Below are 21029 nucleotides of genomic sequence, written 5' to 3' on the forward strand. Positions count from 1 at the left end.
GGTTACCGAGTGAAGCTGGTTATAATGTTCACTCAGGCATTTAAAGTTTTTGGAAAGTGATTTTTTTACAGGATACACACTGATAAATGGCATGTTGGAGAATTATTCCAATAATTAATATGTAGTATATAGATATTCTAGTGAAGAAAATACAAAGTGTTACCAACAAACTCAACATGCACACTCACTTTCTCTCTGACCTGTGTAGCATGCATAAAAGTAACACCTATTAGCAATTTCCTACATTACAATTTCCTAAGAATTGCCTGCCGCCACAAGGAACACAGAATCGAACAGGTGAAGGCAGGGGTTGGGTTGGTGGGTGTGCACCTGCATGTTATTACAAATTCAACAACCGACTGAGTGAGTCACCTGACGGTAATATAGACAGGTTGCAATCTGACCTGATAAGAGCGATCCTGCATCAGCTTATGCGCTGCTGATCAATTACCACTCGGGTTTCCTGGCTTAACTGGCTACACTGATTTAGAAGAAAATGAAGATGTAGCAAGGACCTGTTAACGTCTAGTTGTTCAGGACACCGCAGAGGATTATATTCAGAAGGAGAGTTTATTTGGAATCTGTTATGGTGTCAGTGAGACCTCTTGAACTCCATATCACCTCACCCTGTGACTCTTGCCCCCCAGGACTGACTGATCCAACCACTCAACAGACTACCACGACAGGTAATCCATCTATATAACTCTATCACTGTACCACGGAAGTAACACAAAGAAATGTTTACTTCATACTTGGACAGAGTAAGTTCCCTCATAAAACCTGTTTTACCTGTGGATGCACATGTAGATATATATTTCTGACAATATATCTGGGGTGCACTGCTGCAGCAATTTCAGATGGGAATAATAATGCTTTGTTGATGATGCCTCTTCACAAATCTTCAAATTATTTAAAGGTTGTGAAAAGAGGAACTCAGAAATGTTTTATCAAATTGGATGATATTTTGATTAAGCTAGATCAGTGCATGAAAACATTACCATTGATTGTACATAATTTAAGTTCAATCACTGCTTCCTGTCTTCCTCATGAATCAAACTCAAATTCAGGATAAGTATTTACAGCTTATTCTAAAGTATCAATTGTTTTCTTTACTTAAAGGCTTTTAAGGCTTCCTTTTTATTTTAGTTCTAGTGTTCAAGACTCATTCCAAGCATAAACAACATCAGTGGAATATTAGGGACAACAGCTATCAGGGGGCCACTAAAACCTTTTTAGAAACTCAGTGTACATACTATTGAAAGTAGGTATACTAGGACACAACAAACCTTGATCATGTAAAAAACCAAAAGTTTTTACATCTCTCATTGTACAGCAAACCCAAGCATGGAGAGACCTAATGATTCTAATTAACTTAAAATATACATATACAAACACACATCATTCAGCCATAACATTACGACCTCTGACAGGTGCTGTGAATAACACTGATTATCTCCATATTACGGCACCTGTCAGTGGGTGGGATATATTAGCAAGGGAATAATCTGTTCTCAAAATTGATATGTTAGAAGTAGGAAAAATGGCCAAGCATAAGGACTTGAGCGACTTTGACAAGCGCTAAATTGTGATGGCTAGATGACTGGGTCAGAGCATCTCCAAAACTGCAGTCTTTGTGGGATGTTCCCGGTCTGCAGTGGTCAGCACCTATCAAAAGTGGTCCAGGGAAGGAAAAGTGGTGAACCAGCGACAGGGTCATGGGCGGCCAAGACTCATTGATGCACATGGGGAGCGAAGACTGGCCCGTGTGGTCCAATCCAACAGACAAGCTACTGTAGCACACACTGCTGAAAAAATGTATGCTGGTACTGATAGAAAGGTGTCAGAACACACAGTGCATCACAGTTTTTTGCGTATGAGGCTGCGTAGTCACAGACCAGTCAGGGTGCCCATGCTGACTCCTGTCCACTGCCAAAAGCGCCTACAATGGGCACGTGAGCATCAGAACTGGACCAAGGAGCAACGGAAGAAGTTGGCTTCTGCTTCAGGAATTTTTTGAGGAACACAACAACGAGTTCAGAGTCACAATCCAATCAAGTGTCTATGGGATGTACCGGGCCAACAGGTTTGATCCATGGAGGCCCCACCTCGCAACTTACAGGACTTAAAGGATTTGCTGCTAACATCTTGGTGCCAGATACCACAGCACACCTTCAGAGGTCTAGTGGAGTCCATGTTTCGACGGGTCAGGGCGGTTTTGGCGGCAAAAGGGGGACCTACACAGTATTAGGCAGGTGGTCATAATGTTATGGCTGATCGGTGTATACAATATGCATACATTAATATAAATATATATACACATATGCAAACATATATAATATGAATACATTAATGAGAAATAACTTCATTTGATTTGGTTAATAAGAATCGATAAGGGTTTAAATAAACCTCATGTTATTTATTAATAATTGGAATAATTTATTAAACATTTAACTTTGTCTTATTTCACATTACAATAACACTTTCTTTTTTGTGAATCTTTATCACCTTTTGCCTTGATTTAACCATAATAAACTATAAAGATTCACTGTTGCCTTAATTTGTTTCACCTAATCCATCAGACAACACATTGCAATCCACACTAAAGATGCCCTAAATGAAATTTCTTGATATGTGCATGACATTATCCTCTATGTACAGTGGGGAGAACCAGTATTTGATACACTGCCAATTTTGTAGGTTTTCCCACTTACAAAGCATGTAGAGGTCTGTCATTTTTATCATAGGTACTCTTAAACTGTGAATGACAGAATCTAAAACAAAAATCCAGAAAATCACATTGTATGATTTTTTTATAATTAATTTGCATTTTATTGCATGACATAAGTATGTGATACATCAGATAAGCAGAATTTAATATTTGGTACAGAAACCTTTGTTTTCAATTACAGAGATCATACGTTTCCTGTTGTTCTTGACCAGGTTTGCACACACTGCAGCAGGGATTTTGGCCCACTCCTCCATACAGACCTCCAGATCCTTCAGGTTTCAGGGCTGTCCCTGGGCAATACAGACTTTCAGCTCCCTCCAAAGATTTACTATTGGTTCAGGTCTGGAGACTGGCTAGGCCACTCCTGGACCTTGATATGCTTCTTACGGAGCCACTCCTTAGTTGCCCTGGCTGTGTGTTTCGGGTCGTTGTCATGCTGGAAGACCCAGCCACGACCCATCTTCAATGCTCTTACTGAGGGAAGGAGGTTGTTGGCCAAGATCTCGTGATACATGGCCCCATCCATCCTCCCCTCAATACGGTGCAGTAGTCCTGTCCCCTTTGCAGAATAGCATCCCCAAAGAATGTTTCCACCTCCATGCTTCACGGTTGGGATGGTGTTTTTGGGGTTGTACTCATTCTTCTTCCTCCAAACACGGCGAGTGGAGTTTAGACCAAAAAGCTATATTTTTGTCTCTTCAGACCACATGACCTTCTCCCATTCCTCCTCTGGATCATCCAGATGGTCATTGGCAAACTTCAGACGGGCCTGGAGCAGGGGGACCTTGCATGCGCTGCAGGATTTTAATCCATGACAGCGTAGTGTGTTACTAATGGTTTTCTTTAAGACTGTGGTCCCAGCTCTCTTCAGGTCATTGACCAGGTCCTGCCATGTAGTTCTGGGCTGATCCCTCACCTTCCTCATGATCATTGATGCCCCACGAGGTGAGATCTTGCATGGAGCCCCAGACCGAGGGAGATTGAACGTCATCTTGAACTTCTTCCATTTTATAATAATTGCGCCAACAGTTGTTGCCTTCTCACCAAGCTGCTTGCCTATTGTCCTGTAGCTCATCCCAGCCTTGTGCAGGTCTACAATTGTATCCCTGATGTCCTTACACAGCTCTCTGGTCTTGGCCATTGTGGAGAGGTTGGAGTCTGTTTGATTGAGTGTGTGGGCAGGTGTCTTTTATACAGGTCAGAGTTTGGCTTGATGACACTCCTGCATCATCCAGCTGGTTTAGAATTGAGAGTGAAAACAAGATCAAATTTCTGGCAATATTTTCAAACAGCTCATCAGCTTGTCATCCAATAAAAAATGTCAAAGCATTATTTCAACTGCATAGTTTGGAAAAATATGTAAAATAGGAATACCTAGTTTTTTTACTGCACTGTGATGATAACAAAGCAGAAGGACCGACAGATCATCAGTATTACATTGTGATGTATGATAGGATTGGATATATTCTCGAATGAAATTGCCTGCAACATTCAGTACACATGACTTCAGTACATTCAGTACACATGACTTGACAGATGTTAGATAAAACTATCAGTAAATGTTGTACTTTCTGCCCTCTCAGCATGTCTTTACGTCCTTACTAACAGACAAGAGAAAAACTGTTTCTAGAATTCTGACAATTTTTATCTGGAATACAGAAAATGGATGGGTGATTAGCAAGTCATGGGAATGGGGATGACTGTGTGGGACTTTCAACAACAAAACTGATAATTACACAACCGACAGTGTGGTAATGATTAATTTATGTCTTGTTATTGTGTTGCAATAAGTGATTCATCTGAGGGTAAAGTTATCTGTATGGTAGCACTGAGATCACTGTCCTGTCTTACTGGAGTCATATCATCTCTGAAAGGGGTAGGCTGGGTGTGGTCATTATAACATGACATGATTTAATCTGATGTATCTGACCACAGATGATTGTGATATACAACTTAATCTGATGTTCTATATCTGACCATAGATGATTGTGAAATATGATTTAATCTGATGTATCTGACCACAGATGATTGTGATATACAACTTAATCTGATGTTCTATATCTGACCATAGATGATTGTGAAATATGATTTAATCTGATGTATCTGACCACAGATGATTGTGATATACAACTTAATCTGATGTTCTATATCTGACCATAGATGATTGTGAAATATGATTTAATCTGAAGTATCTGACCACAGATGATCCTGTTAGCCTGAGGTTAAGATGGACTCCCCAGTGAAGATTCGGGCAGACCGGGTGCAGCCAGTGGTGGGCCCCCCGGATGGAGGCTACGGATGGTTCATCCTGGTGGCCTGCTTCCTGGTCTTTGGACTGACATTTGGGGTGATAAAGTCCTTCGGAGTGTTTTATGTGGAGATACATAAATACTTTGAGACAACAGCCACAGGAACCTCGTGGATTACATCCATCGCAGTCGGAACTATTCACTGTGTAGGTGAGAACCTGGTCAGAAGTTGTTGTAACATCGTTTGTCCAATGAAATCTGAGTGTCTTTTGAAATCTGTGTGAGGAAATAGAGGATCCAGTTGAAGGTTCTACTGTGAAAACCGAAACCTTTCTTTTACAATTTATATAGTTTTTTTGTCAGATTTCTGAGATATTGGCCACCAGATGTCAGTATATGGTTGGAAGCAGCAGTAAGCTGTAGGTTGATGATGGATAACCTACAGGAGATCATGGTTGAATTTATGGGAGGTCCATACATTTCCATGTGGATGGAACTGTCATTACACAGTATTTCCAAGTGTGTTGTTTTTTTGGATGCTCATCGATTTTATCCTGAGCATCAGAATGGAAGCTCATAGGTTTGGAAGCTCGTATGATTTTATCTGAGCATCCAAGTGTATAACTGATGCCACTGAAGCCAGAAAATATTGTTGATGTCTCAGGTCTACCTGAACCGATGACTCCTGACTGTCCCTGGCCTGTCCGCAGTCCACCCGGTCATGCTGCCCAACCTGTTTTGCCCACATCTATGTAACCCTGACCTGCTCTACCATTTCTCAGACCTGGCTGTTCTCTCTCGATTTCTCTCTCTCTCTCTCTCTCTCTCTGTCTGTCACTCTATATGTCTCTGTCTGTCTATCTATGTCTCTGCCTAAATATGTCTGTCTTGTCTATGTCTATCTATGTCTCTATCTGTCTATGTCTTCGTTTGTCTAACTATGTCTCTGCCTACCTATGTCTCTGTCTTGTCTCTCTCTGCCTACCTATGTCTCTGTCTTGTCTCTCTCTGCCTACCTATGTCTCTGTCTTGTCTCTGTCTGTCTATCCATGTCTCTGTCTGTCTATCCATGTCTCTGTCTGTCTATCCATTTCTCTGTCTATCTATCCATGTCTCTGTCTGTCTATCCATGTCTGTGTCTGTCTATCCATGTCTCTGTCTGTCTATCCATGTCTCTGTCTGTCTATCCATGTCTCTGTCTGTCTATCCATGTCTCTGTCTGTCTATCCATGTCTCTGTCTGTCTATCCATGTCTCTGTCTGTCTATCCATGTCTCTGTCTGTCTATCCATGTCTCTGTCTATCTATTTCCCCGCCAGTCTCCCTCCCAGGTGAAAAGCCAACTGATATTGACTCCTGAGGTTTTAAATTATTGCTGTAACCATTGTGGTTATTGCTTGACCCTGCTGTTCACTTATGAATGTTTGAACATCTTGAATATTGATCATGTGCTCTCAAAATCTCCAGGACAACCCTCGGAGACTGGCTGCTTTCAAGGTTTTTACATTGGTTCCTGGTGTTTTTCCTAGTTACTGCATTGTTGTTATTTGGAGGTTAATGATAGGTATGTCTATAGCGCTTAGTGACCACTGCTGATGTCAAAAGATTGGTCGACAATGTAAATACTAAAAGAAAACAGCATTTTTCATGAACATAAAAGATGCGTTGATGAGCAAAACATCAGTTTATTACCCTCGTAGTTAGTTCACTAGTTCAATCGAATATGGATATGTGATCACCATTGAAAAAGCAGTCTCGCCTCAAACATCTTTGCTGCGTTAAGACTTCCACAGGTTTGCCATGCTCCATCTGTCTCAGTCGCCCCTGTGTTTCCCCGTTCAGCCCCCTTGGGGTCTGCCCTTAGTGCTCGCTTGGGCCACCGGGCTGTGGTCATGATAGGGGGTCTACTAAGCAGTGTGGGCTTGGTGGCCGGGTCTTACTCCCAGAACCTGGTTCAACTCTACATTTCTGTAGGGCTCCTAACCGGTAAGTGGGTTGTATATACATTCACAAGCTCACCAAAATACTACTAATGAAATCCAGATCTCTTTCTTTGAATTTGTAAATGATTCCGTCAGTTCGTACGTTCTCCTCACCGCTCCACCTTTCACCGGCAGGTTTTGGCTATGCCCTGACATGGACGCCCACTGTGACCATGCTGGGATTGTATTTCGAGCAGAGGAGGCCTTTGGCCAACGCACTGGCGAGTGCAGGAGAGTGCATCCTCACTTTCCTACTGACCCCCCTGTTCCAGCTGCTGGTGGATCTCTACTCCTGGAGGGGGGCCATGCTGGTGCTGGGGGGCCTGCAGCTCAACCTGTGTGTCTGTGGCGGGTTACTACGGCCCCTCAACACCCTCGGTAGGTCGCCTCCCTGGGAGGTCGACAAGGAGAAAGGGGACCCGGTGCTGGATACCTTGCCCCCGACTAAAGCGAGCCCTTGCAGGACAGACAAGGATATAGCGAAAAACCAGGACCAGAAGGCCAGAAGGGCTGAGCTACAGAGCAAAGTCCTCCGCTATGTGGACTACACGCTCATCAGCGACCTCCGCTTCGTGGTCTACTCCATGTTCGGGGTGTTTGCTGCCCTCGGGTTCTTCGCCCCAGCCCTCTTCTTAGTGCCCTACGCCCGGAGCCGCGGGGTGGAGGAGTACCAAGCGGCGGCCCTCATGTCCATCTCAGCGGCTCTGGACCTGACGGGTCGGTTGTTCTTCGGCTGGCTGGCCAACTTGCGGCTGGTGGAGACGGTGCAGCAGCTGACCGCCACGGTCATCCTGCTGGGTCTGGTCCTGATGCTGTGTCCCCTGGCCTCCTCCTTCCCCGAGCTGGCCGCTTTCAGCGCCGCCTACGGCCTGGCGTTTGGGGCCACCGTGTCCGTCCACATCACCGTGCTGGCTGAGGTCGTGGGCATACAGCGGCTGGGAAGCGCCCTCGGCTTCTTCATGCTCATCCGTAGCTGCGGGGGTCTCCTGGGGCCGCCCATTGCAGGTCAGCCCCTCCACCATGAGCTCAGGGGTGTTCTCTGGTACACTGTCTCTGGTAGTATCATTCCAAAAGGCTTTCAGTTAGAGAAAAGGTTGACCTTGCGGCCTAGGTTAGTCCAGAGGTCCATAACGCCCAAAATATATGTGCAAATAGAACATTTAGGAAATGTGACCTTGGCCTTTGGAATAGTTCAGGGGTCTGCTAGGTTATTGCAGCCTGGGTTCAAGCCAGCAAATTGGTGAGGTAGACAGGCGATCAAGCACTTCCTGCTGTGCATTGGTTTTCACCTGAATCTCTGGTTGACAGTGGGACAAAATGCAACACGGGGTTAGTAGGGAATGTTTCCGAAGTGATCATATCTTGATCTTCAAGAGCAGCTGACAAGAGACAAGCTTGTAACTGTCAGCTGGTACAACACACTACAGGCTCTTTTTATTAAGGATTTTTATTGTTGGGCGCCCTGGAAGACACAGGACAGCATCGCCCGGACTGGTTCAATTTGGAGGAAGGAAACCAGTAGAAAAGCCTCAGAGCATTACGAGGTAAAAGAAAGCGTTCCATTTTGTCAGGACTCGTTAGCTAGTTGTTATTGATTGTGTTAACCATCCTCTGAAGGACAGACTGAGGTACAACACGCTGTTCATGTTCGTTGGTTCTTCTTGAAAGGCATTGAGTGTATTCAGGTGTGGGCGCATTGAGAGCTTACCCTCCCCCACAGTGTCATACCTCATTACCGTACAATTGGATACCATAGATTTGAGAGAAAATATGGTTTGAATCAAGTAAGGAACTGCAGTAATTATTGTAACTATGTTATGGTTTTAAATGAGCATCACCTTTTGTAGCTAACCATCAAGAGAAGCATATCTGACTTTGAATGGTCATCCTACAATAGAGTTGGGCATTTACTATAAATATAGAGACCCTGTATTCAGAGAGGGTGTACAGATATACTGTATGTCATTGAGCTTTACAGTTGTGTTAATTTCATGGGCTACTGGTCCCATGATTAATATATTTTTCTGGGATGGCTTTCCTCACCAATCATGTCCTCTTCTAACACACACGCTCTGCTCCACCTCTTTGTCTGAATATGTTTCAGACTATGATTTTTCCATAGACCAAGTGAACTACACAAAACTACACATTCTTATAAGTTTGCTTTTAGTGGATCACAATGTCAAAAACACAATATAACATTCTGGAGGAATACCAGCAGTACAATAGCTCATCACACCGCCCTCTGAATAGCTCTGATAACCATAGCATTCAGGGTTGACTACTTAGGTGGTATGATGTGGCCACACTATCTTTAAACAATTGCAGTGAACATACTCTGCCAAATCAAGACTTGGCACCATACAGTTCGGTGTGTGCCAGGAAGAGTCCAACCTCATCCAATACAAGTCAAATGGAAAAAAACGTTTATATCAAACTCAAGTCTGCTCGCCAAAGAACAAACATGACTTTAATTGTTGCTATCCCCAAACACAATTGATTTTGTTTTCCCATCAGTAACAGGAAAGAGATACTATACTATTCAAGTTGTTAAAGTGGCTAGATTTCAATTTGGACATCTGCCTTGGTGGAATGTAAATCCTTCCTCTACCATAACGATTTGCATGTAATTGCATTGTAAATAAGATATAGGCCAAGTCTATTGACAAGAGCTTGATTGAGTTTGTAAGACATTGTTTCTCAGCCAGGGTCTAAGTTTCACTTTTTTTTCTTCTAAGTATCCCTTGCACTTTCCCTCCAATTCCAGAGATATGGAGGAAGAGAAAGAAAGAGAGGAGGGCTTAACAGGAAACATTATCAACAAAGTCAAAGCTATTTGAATTAGCTTAGAATCAAAATATCCTATCTCCAAATTCTGTTTCAAGTTTTTTTTATAAGGCCATTAGGATAAAACTATTTTCTTGATTGTAAGATTGTTGATTGTAAGCAAGATATGGGTTGGCCTGTGGCGTTCTGAAACAGTTTTGTGTGTGGATATTCTAGTCAATTCTTGGGGAGAACAAAATACCAATTACAAAATACAGCATATTATCAAAGATGGATGTAGTGTAGGGTTCTCTGTGTTAAATTATTCAAGTTTTTTGATTAGTCAAATGTGTAGTACTAGGGGGAAAAAAACTAAAGTGCACTCATAGAAGGCCCCAGGACCAAGTTTGAGAAACCGTGCTCTTGTTTATGCATGATGGACATAGTAATAATGATGTCTCATCTTTACTCACCCAGGATTCTTCATAGACAAGATGAGTGACTACGGGACAGGTTTCCTCATGGCCGGCGTAGCTCTCATTGTCTCTGCCCTCTTCCTGCTCCTGCTGCACCTGATGAACCGAAGAGGTCAGCAGGAAGTGACGTGATTCTCCTACGAAAACCCAGAGGAGAGGGCTGGGGAACTGGACATTTGATAGCCAATAGGACCATACAGACTGGCAATTGGTCGCAGCCACAATGAGCCATAGTGATCCTGAAACCCTAGAAATGAGTTCACGTTGCATTCGTCATTTCAAAGGTGGAAATGAATGTTGAGGAATTTGATGATTAGGTTAGGAGAAATATGTAAAAGATGTAAAAGAAGTCTTTAGCTTACCAGCTTGAACAAAAACACTGTTGTTTTTCTCCAGGCTACAACCATAGGCTGCAACCATGTCTCTTTAGTAGAAAGCTGCCTGTTTAATTAGTTCTCAAACTATGTTGTCCACACTGGAGAAGACAATAAACTAGACGGCCTAAAAATGTTTTACCAGTTTTGATAAGATACATGCTTCAAAACTGAACAAAAATGGCTAATCTTCTTCAGTATAATGTACACAATCTCCTAAACCAGACATATTACCTTTTGAATCCAAAACACAGTTTTATTTTCCGTTGGCGTTTTGTTAAACAAACCACAATGGAGGTAGCTTCTGTTAGGGCCTATAAAATGGTTGCCATTACAAAATTGTTGCTACTGTTCTTTATTGAGAATGGAAACAAAATTATATCAGATTAAATTTGTTTAGTGGTCATGTGCACAAATGTGTACCAATTGGCTACCAAGTCTGTCGGTCTGAAAAGGATCTTCAGGCATTTTCTGGATAGGGTGTCTGCTGTCCCCCAATGGACCAAGTCCATGTTCCAGTCTGGCACTCCTCTCTTAAGAGGGTGGAGAATTTGGCTGAGTTTCAATTCTCTGAATGAACACGACAAGTCAGCTTCATTAGCAGTGAATTTGGAATGGTACAGGGTCGGTATTACATGCCAGTCCTTCCCATTCTCGATGATGACAAGTAAAGTATGTATTGCTGTGACCTCCATGCTTACTTTTACTTCCTCACAGCGAGCTTAAACTGTCTACAATCCAACAGGTGTTCACTTAAATCTGCTATTTGTCTCATCTGTGTCTGTAAATCAACTGAGCAAGTTAATTGAGGGTTTGCTCCAATTTGGTGAATTGGAATTCAGCCAGACACTTTTTTACTATAGAAGGAAGAGTCCAGTTAAGAGGAAACAGGTGGGATACTTCGGTATTTCAGCAATTCGGTCATGTACCATCTGTCCCTGAGTCAGATGAACTGGGGGATACCATTTCTATTTGTTTGCAGTTTGATTGAAGTGGCTAACAATTGCCATTATAATCCCTGAAAGCATGGCTCATCCAACTACCACTAACTTCCAGGAAGCAGAGACATAAAAATGGTCTCCACAAGTTCATCTGACCAGGGGAAAGCTAATAAATTGCCAACATCTGTTTAATACGACCACATTTTGCGGCTACAGGAGACCATCGTGTTAACATACTTCAAACGTACCAAGCACAACCCCATTTTCAAGTCAGACAACCTCTTGTTCGGCCAAGGTCAAAGAACCCAGCAATGCTGAACAAACAGGACAGGAAAAGCTGTACCAGAGAATGAACTCAAACTTATGTTGACAGTTGCATTCCTGCTTGAGCGGATTTATTTTCTAAACTGTGTCTGCTAAAACAATTACCATTTTCTCTCTCGCAGCACTGGCAGGCATCTTTATATTAACCAAAAAGGTTTGGAAAAGCATCTGATAGCTCATTCATATAGCTGAGACTGGTTCGATAGCATAAACACTTACTCCCTCTAGTGAAGCTTAGAGGTATTTTAAAACAGTTTTTGGCTAAAATCCATAATTGTGGATCATGTCAGAATATTCTTATTGCTGAAGCTGACATTGATTCATATTATTTTGTCCGTTGTAAATGATCAATTCTAATAGCGGGAATTTCCTTTAAAGCTAAACATTTGAAATGCTACAATAGATATGTACTTTATGTACAAAGTCAGCATATCAACATAAACATTCAAAGGTTCCTTCAATTATGTGATGTGAAACATTGCTAAAAAGGCTCACAAAATTCAATTGTTCATTTTAATTCTTAAAGCCAGAAAAATAAGGGGTTTTCCATTTTCTGTGCTCTGTAATGATTTGTGCAAAATTCACATCCAATATAAATAAACTCTAAAGAACCCCTGGAATAACTTAAATAAGAAAAAATAAACATGTCACCTTCCATAAATCCGGAATAATAAACTATAAACTGATGTTAGCCAATGTCTGCACTTCCATAAACACTGGCCACGGAATGTTGACATACATACACGCCCACAAACACTGTCATGGAGCAAGGCATACACACACACACACACACACAAACTGGCGCGCAGAGACATGCACACACAAGACTGTTAGCACATGAGGTGGTCGACTGCCAAGTGAAGAGCCCGTCTATTATATTCTACAGAGGACAACCAGATCAAAGAAACAAATTACCACAGGATTTCCGTCCCAGTCCTATTCTCTGTTGTGAAGTGGTTGTTTCATCTATTGAGCACTTTCCAGTCCAAACTATCTTAACCCGCCTCTCCCTTTCTTGTTTGAGGGTATTGCATGCATGGTAAAGGACATTTTGATGTGAGACTATACTCTTCAAGGTCCCACATGTGAAAACTTTTCCTCATTCAAGTACACAAGCAAAAGCCAAATGAAGATGACTGTGGGAATCTCATTTGAGTGTAGCCTACTACTGAAGGACATCCTGTGAAGTTACAACAATAAAAAGTAAGACAATTGAAGTTTCTCTCCTACAGGCCTCCTGCCTTGCCCATACAGAGGGCAAATACAGCTCCGGAAACAATTAAGAGACCACTGCACCAACAAAAAAGTTGAAAAGGAAAGTTTGGAGTGAGGATCGGAAGCTTTCAAGTTGCAGTGGTCTCTTAATTTTAACCCTTCTGTTCCTCACTCAAATCTTCCTTTTCAACTTTTTAGGAAAGGAAAGAAAAAGGTGTAGTGGTCTCTTAATTTTTTCCGGGAGTGTATATCCACTGGTAATGTGGGACACATGACCAGAATAGACATCATATCTGTGTGTATTTCCTTTTATAGTGTCTTTGACTGCATGGCCAGCATCACTGAGGCAATGTATCCATGACGTCTATGCCACTTCACTGAGTAAAGTGTGATTACTACCCCATCTAGCTATCTTCAAATATATGCATTAACTATAAGCCCTTCAAGATAAGAGGGTGCTAAATTACTAAAACGTAAAAACTAAAGAGTTCAGGGAGGAGTTCTCTCCAAGAAATCCAACGCAGTTGACAAAAAATGTGTGGATACCTTCAAATGCAATATCAATGCTAGACCATGTTTTCTCCCAGTTAGGTCCTCTAACCATCTCTATGACGACCTCAGGCTTTAACGCTTCAAAAGCAGGAAGACAGAAAATCCTTTGAAGTCCAAAAGAATTCTATAGGATCAGATGGAAAAGAGTAGTGGGGTCACCAGGTTGGAGGGTGAAAGGGGTAGATACAGTCCTAGGTTAGAAGGGGGAACGGATAATCCCCCAGCCAGTGTGGATGGCCCCCTCTCTCTCTGGGGGCGGTAGGGCGGCACTGATGGGGGAGATCAGGGGCAAATAGCCCTAATGGGTTGTGATAGTGCACTCTGCAGGAGGTTAGGATAACGAGCAGCCACCAGCACAAAGAGCCTCCCAGATGAGCAGGTAGGAGCTACAGCCTAACTCAGCTATAGCTTGATTCAGTGGGAAACTGCGCGGGGGAGGCCTTCTGAGGCATTTATTCTTTATTCTTAGTGATGGCAGGAAAGAGAGGCGTGTTGTTGCTGTAAGAGTATTTTGCGGGATTCAAACACACGGGCAGCAGTGCGTGTGGAGCAGAGCAGGGTGAATGTGTGTGAACGTGATGGTAATTACATCCAATGAATCCAAATACATTTTAGAAAACAAAGTTGAAAAACAATGTTCTCAGTTTACCCATTTACCCAAATATTCTGGTCTGTTAATCATTATTTCTCTCTAATATACTTCTATTTTGCATTTAGGTTCAAATTCCCACGCTGCCTGTTGAAGCAGTGATGACGAGAAGGGCCGTAGCTAACGCAGAGAAAGGTGGATATGACTCACGGGGGCCCATGACATGGCAGGGCCCATTGATCGTAATAAACGAGGGGGCCCAGGTATATATATTTTCTGGGGGCCCAGGATTCCTGGCAACGGCTCTAATGACAAGAAACAGGAGCCAAACAGATGTGTTTAGTCTTGTCTGCCCCCACCTGTCCCATACACTCCCATCTTATTAATCTACACCTTCCTTCCTCTCTGATGGCTCCAAACAGCTGCCCTGCTCAGACACACCACTAGCTTTGTGTTTCGGAAGACACTCCCCCCAAAAAATAAGAACACACGATTAGCCCCATTTCTCTCTAAATGTAGGCGGTTGTCCAATTCGCTGAGCCATAATAGAGTAGAAGGGAGTTCATTGTTTTTATAAGACATCAAGATACAGTGAGTACAGAAAGTCTACACCACACCCCCTTGACCTTATTTCACGTTTTATGTTATTCTCTGAGTTTCATGCATTAAAATTTGGATTTATTTTCCTATAGGCCAACACACAAGAGGAGTTATTTTTAAATCATAAGTGTAAATACATAGAATTGTACAATATCATAATTGGATGAGTCTCCACTAAGATAATATTTAGTGAAAGCACCTTTGGAAGTAATTCAGACTTAGTCTGTTGGAATAGATTTAAAACGCTGTGTAAAGTGTAAAAACATAGAATGCAATGATGTGCAAATAACCCTAATTAAACCCTATATTCAATAGAAAATAGTAAAAAGACAATATATCAAATGTTGAAACTGACAAATGTTATAGTTTAAAAAATATATATGCCTACTTTGAAATTGATGCCAGCAACACGTTTCAAAAAGCTGGGACAGAGGCAGAAAAAACTGAAATAGACAGGAAAAGTTGTATAATAAAAAATAAAATAACGTGGTGGAACATCTCACATGGTGGAACATGTCCTTTACATGATTGGGTATAAAAAGAGTTTTTCAGAAGTAAAGATGGGGAGGGGTTCACCACTCTGTGAAAGATTGTGCAGGCAAATAACGTTTCTCCATGTAAAATTGCAAAGAGTTTGGGGATGTCATCATCTACAGTACACAATGTCATTAAAAGATTCACAGAATCCAGAGAAATCTCTGTACAAGGGACAAAGCTGAAAACCAATATTGGATGGCCGTGAACTTCGGGCCCTCAGGCAGCACTACATTAAAAACAGAAACGATTCTGTTGTGGAAATCATTGCATGAGCTCAGGAACACTTGCAAAAACAATTTTCTGTGAACACAGTATGTTGCTGCATCCACAAATGCAAGTTCAAACTCTACCATGCAAATAAGAAACCACATATAAACAAGACTTACAGTACAAACGCTGCCACCATCTCTGGGCACAAGCACATTTATGATGGACTTCGCTGAAGTGGACTGTCCAGTGGTCTGACAAATCCAAATTTGAAATTATTTTTGTGAATCATGGATGCTGCATCCTTCGGGCTAAAGAGGAGAGGGACCATCCAACTTCTTATCAGCTCACAGTTCAAAAGCAAGCATCTGTGATGGTATGGGGGTGCATTAGTGCACATGGCATGGGTGACTGGAACATCTGTGTAGGCACCATTAATGCTAAACTATATATACAGGTTTGGTCAACTTTCTGCTTTGTTTTTCTGGCATTTTAACAACTCACTGGAGACATGCTGCATTCCGGCCTGCTTCAAATCCTCAATCATCATTCGAGTCCCCAAGAAGTCAAGGATCACAGAACTTAATGACTACAGACCCGTCGCCCTGACCTCTGTGGTTGTGAAGTAATTTGAGCTTCTTGTGCTGTCCCACCTCAAGACCATCACAGAGCCTCTACTAGACTACAGAGCCAACAGGTCTGTGGACGACGGAGAACCAATTGTCTGTTCCCCTGACCATCAGCAACAGGTCCCCTCAAGGCTGCATCCTGTCCCGCTACTATTCTCCCTATACATCAACAGCTGCACCTCCAGTCACCACTCCGTCAAAAGTTTGCAGATAACACCAGCCTAATCTGACTTATTTCTGATGGAGACGAGTCCATCTATAGGTGAGAGATTGGCAAGGGTTGGGTAGGTTAATTTTTAAATGTAATCCGTTACAGTTACAATTTACCTGTCCACATTTGTAATAACTAACATAACTTTTTGATTACTCAAACTCAGTAACGTATTTACTTTGAATTACTTTTAGATTACTTTCATATTAAGAGGCATTGGAAAACAAATAGGAATAGCCTATAACCAACTGAACACCTTTTCCGGGATCAATCAATGTTAGAGTTTACATAGCTGGTCAAAAACGAAATTCGTATTTTACCTTATGGGTTGTGTAGGCTACAGTGCCTTTGGAAATGGGTTTCTAAACCCTTGTTTTTTACTTCAATATTATTGGGCTACATATCTACATTACACGCTAAAGGTATGTCAGATATTCAGTAATTCCAATTAATCCAATAAACCTATATCTTCCAGAATCTGACTTTTTATCTTTTTAACATAACCCAAAATCTAATGATGCCTATTCATATTTGTGTTTTATTCATATTTTTAATTGCTTCAAGACATTGTTGAAAAATAAATGGCAATTACTCGAAAAGGGTATTGAGGGTGCATGCACTCTTAGCTTAAAGTAAATTACGTCAGCAGCCAATGATAACCAATGGAAAAATAAATCTGAGATGCAAAGCAAGCAGAATCACATGGCCTACCTGTATGGACGGAGTTGTTGTGGCCCCGTCAAATGCAAATAATCATCCTTTGGCAGAGTGCTTCTCAACACACATTTTCTCTTAAAATGTCATGGTAAATTCCATGTTTTATCTTGAAGGCAGCGCCATGTTACAGCTATCCAACAAATAGTTGCCTAATCTATTAAACATTTCCTGTTAAAGTTAATCGGTGCAAATCGTCCTGGCTGTGTTGTTCGGTGCATTTGACAAACAAACCTTGAAAAATATATAACACCAGGTAGGCCTATTGCCTATCATTGTTCTGAGCATTATCCGTCGAGTAGATAACTAAATACAATTTTATATGACTAATATTATCGAAGATATACTCTGTTTTTACCAGCAATCCAACCAACCAAAACCGGAGAAATTTAAACTAGGGCTTCCTCAGTTACTAAACTCGTCCACCTTTGCGCGCATGATGATCACACACAACTGAGTCGCGCAATTCATATTTTGGTTCAAATAACGATGTTTTTATAACATTAAATAATAAACTCAAACATACAACGTGTCATAATTATTTCGCTCAACTATTATTTTTCAATTGAAGTAATCCAAAAGTAATCAATTTTTTTTCTCTAAAGGATCTGTAATCCGATTACAATATTTTGCGGATAATGTAACTGATTACATTACATTTTTTTTTTATTGGAGATTGGCCATCTGGTGTCCTGGGGCAGTCAGAACAACTTTGGAGCTCAACACCCTAAAGATGATAGTGGACTTCAGGAGAAGCCCAGTTGCCTTTCCCCCCATTGCCCTGAGTGGCTCCCGAATCAACTCTATGGAGTCCTTTCGTTCCTTGGTATCACCATCGCCCAGGACCTCAAGTGGGAGACGAACATCACCTCTCTTATAAAGATGTACTTCCTGCGGCAGCTGAAAAACAAGACAAACTATGAAAATTATAGGCCAAGAAATCTACCACTAATTACCACAGTGTGTGATGTTATTGCAGGAAAAAAAGAAAACAGCGCTTTTTAAATACTTTTCAGTATCTTCAGAATTTTTTCCATTGTTTTAAACCCAACACAAGGTCGTGGTTTTAAACACAAAACTAGGTCATTGTTTTAAACACAAGGCCATTGTTTTAAACACAACTCAAAGTCATTGTTTTAAACACAAGGCCATTGTTTTAAACACAACTCAAAGTCATTGTTTTAAACAAAACATAAGGCCATTGTTTTAAACACAACACAAGGTCATTGTTTTAAACACAACACAAGGTCATTGTTTTAAACACAACACAAAGTAATTGTTTTAAACACAACACAAGGTCATTGTTTTAAACACAACACAAGGCCATTGTTTTAAACACAACACAAGGCCATTGGGCAAAAATATCATTTGGGTCAACATTTAAGAGTAAGACTTCAACAGTGGTGGACAGAGCGTTTTTCTCAGGTGGTTTGAACAGGCAGGAACAGAGGACAGTTTGTGTCTGCTCTTAGGAGCCTAGTTGTCCAGTAACCCTGTTTTTAACCACACACTGAGATTTGTTAACCGCTATCAGATTGGAGAAAAGCATGTGATGTGTGCAGAAAGCCCTTTCCACTCTAACGGAAACATCTTAATCTTAATCAGACAACACGGCCTCAAATCAAAAGAATGTATGCCAACCCCCCTCCCTCCCCAGTGCCTGTGTCTTCATTTATCAGCATGCATCACAGGGTATATTTGTGTGCTATCTCTCTGCAATGCCTGGGAAGACTAGCCTCCAGAAAACAATAGGGTCCCACTGTACCTTCAGAGAGCCCTCTGCCTATTGTGATGCTGCATGTTGTTCTAACCACTGTCTTGTGGGTTTTTAATATAAGGCCTGCATTACTTTGGGACATCTCTCTGGAACCCAAAATATTCCCAAACAACAGAAGATTCATTATTTTCCAGCACCAAATCATTCTTAGTCATCATCCTAATCATCACATTGTCCTCTGGGTAATATTTTCTTAATCAAACCTCTCCCTAACAGCAAGCCCTACCCCCCACCATTCTTTGGCATTAAGCTCAACGCCTCATCTTCAATGTTTCTGACTGGTTAGAATTTGCTGTTCAGAGCGCCTGCACTACTAATATTGTTTCCCCGACCCTCACGTGTTGTTACTTTATTAGGTTGTGGCTATTACTTCTGTTAGTTAGACCCATCACGGAATTGGGATATTTTAAGAAAACTCCCTTTAACTGACTTTTAATAAATTAAGACGAGTGAGAGGTGTGATCACAACAATCACAGCTTATTGCATAGTATGATTGACCAATTCGAGACATACAGCTGGACATTTTAATTGTAAACATTCATTGTCTTAAAATAGCAAAAGGCAGGAGAAGATATTTTGTAAGAGAGCTTGTAAATATGTCTTGCCAGACTCCAACCTTTATACTAATAATCTGAATTATTATTATTATTATTATTTTTATGTAGGCAAGTGGGTTCTAAAATCAATGCCTAATAGGCCTAAATTGTATAAAAATAAGAGTATGATTATAGCAAAGATAGCACACCAGTAAAAATTATTCTTTAGATTGAGCTTAAAAATAAAATGCCAAAATCACAGCTTTCTGCAGTTTAAACATCACACATGTTCAAATTGCGATTACAATATGATTTTGATTAATCGTGCAGCCCTACTTTTCAGCTGTACTTCTTATATTGCTCTTAGAATAATGATTCCAAAAAATCATATCATATATCATATATCCATAGCCATCCATCAGATGGCAACAATCACTTTCTTTCTCTCGACTGGCTCCCACAGAATGCATATGTTCCAAATAGTGCGAAGAAGATGCTTAAATGACACACATAGAACCCAAAACATGCGTTTTTAAATCAACTATATCACATTGTTTAAGGGCTTTAATGCATGATTGGAATTACAGATGAATAGATCAGGGGCTATTTTTTATTATAACTTTTTTGTAAAAATATGTAAATATCAATAACGGCACGCAGGCCTAACGATGCCAATGACATCTAACCATTCCATGACACAACAATCACATGACACAATCATCCTCCATCCATCACATGACACAACCATCCTGTAAAGAATGTCATCACAATGAAATGTTGTTGCTCTTAGGAGCATGTTAAGATGTTTTCACTGTCTCTGCTGTTCTTACTGTATCATATTAACTGTGCTTTTGAGCCCATGCTGTTCCTTGTTACTGGCAGGGAACATTCTGTCATTATATAAGCAGAGCTGACGTTGGCCAATGATGACATTTTTATAATAAAGCTATACATGTTTCCCCTTCTTAAACCCGCTACAGGACACTCTGGCGACATACAGGCATGTCTCTCCCGCTCTCAATCCCCCTTTTTCATCCTCTCTTTGTTGTGTAACTATAGCCGGGGCCCCATTTCGGCATGAGCTTCGCTCCTGTAGAACTAATAGCTACTGAGATTTGTCTGGGCTTAGCATTCTTTTGCCTTTTCAATGCAGGACACGGCAATGCGAGAGTTAGAGCGTTTGGGTGGTTGTGGGAAGTCAGGGAGTGAGAAGGGGCGAGGGATATGGCCCAGTTTTTTGTTCACAGAAGAGTGGCCCCTTCCCCGGAACACATAACATGCGGTCATTCTTTCTGGTTGAGCGCCTACATCATCCTCTGAACATTTATCTTGCTCAGGATTGCACAGTCATGGCACTGACAGAGACTTGGTTACGGTCAATCATTTCCTATTCCCACAATAACACACATTATGGAATATTAATGCATGTATTTATATATATATATATATATATATATATATATATATGTGTGTATATATACTGTATGCCTACAGTAATCACAACATAGTACATACATCCATACTTGTTATGTCTAACATGCATACTTCAAACATGCGCTGTCAATCATGTAGACTTCGATGCCATCAACATCTTCCTTTCAGGCTTGAATACATATTACATG

General features: G+C 41.2%; 1 protein-coding gene across 1 annotated transcript; it reads left to right on the forward strand.

Moving 5' to 3' along the window:
* Positions 1-379: 379 nt before the first annotated feature.
* si:dkey-246g23.4 (uncharacterized protein LOC559426 homolog) lies at positions 380-12621 on the forward strand. Its single transcript, XM_010884154.4, has 5 exons — positions 380-686; positions 4931-5187; positions 6819-6962; positions 7094-7963; positions 10202-12621. Exons 2-5 carry the CDS (start codon positions 4956-4958, stop codon positions 10330-10332), a joined length of 1377 nt encoding a protein of 458 aa, XP_010882456.1. The 5' UTR covers positions 380-686; positions 4931-4955; the 3' UTR covers positions 10333-12621.
* Positions 12622-21029: the final 8408 nt, after the last annotated feature.

This window comes from Esox lucius, chromosome 19 (assembly GCF_011004845.1).
Source record: "Esox lucius isolate fEsoLuc1 chromosome 19, fEsoLuc1.pri, whole genome shotgun sequence".
Lineage (NCBI taxonomy): Eukaryota > Metazoa > Chordata > Actinopteri > Esociformes > Esocidae > Esox > Esox lucius.

Bases quoted from the DNA above. Each gene is read 5' to 3' on its own strand.
- si:dkey-246g23.4 (XM_010884154.4), top strand. From the start codon at position 4,956: ATGGACTCCCCAGTGAAGATTCGGGCAGACCGGGTGCAGCCAGTGGTG. The intron at 6,963-7,093 runs GTAAGTGGGTTG...TTTCACCGGCAG, and splicing joins TTCTGTAGGGCTCCTAACCG to GTTTTGGCTATGCCCTGACA. The intron at 7,964-10,201 runs GTCAGCCCCTCC...TTACTCACCCAG, and splicing joins CCTGGGGCCGCCCATTGCAG to GATTCTTCATAGACAAGATG.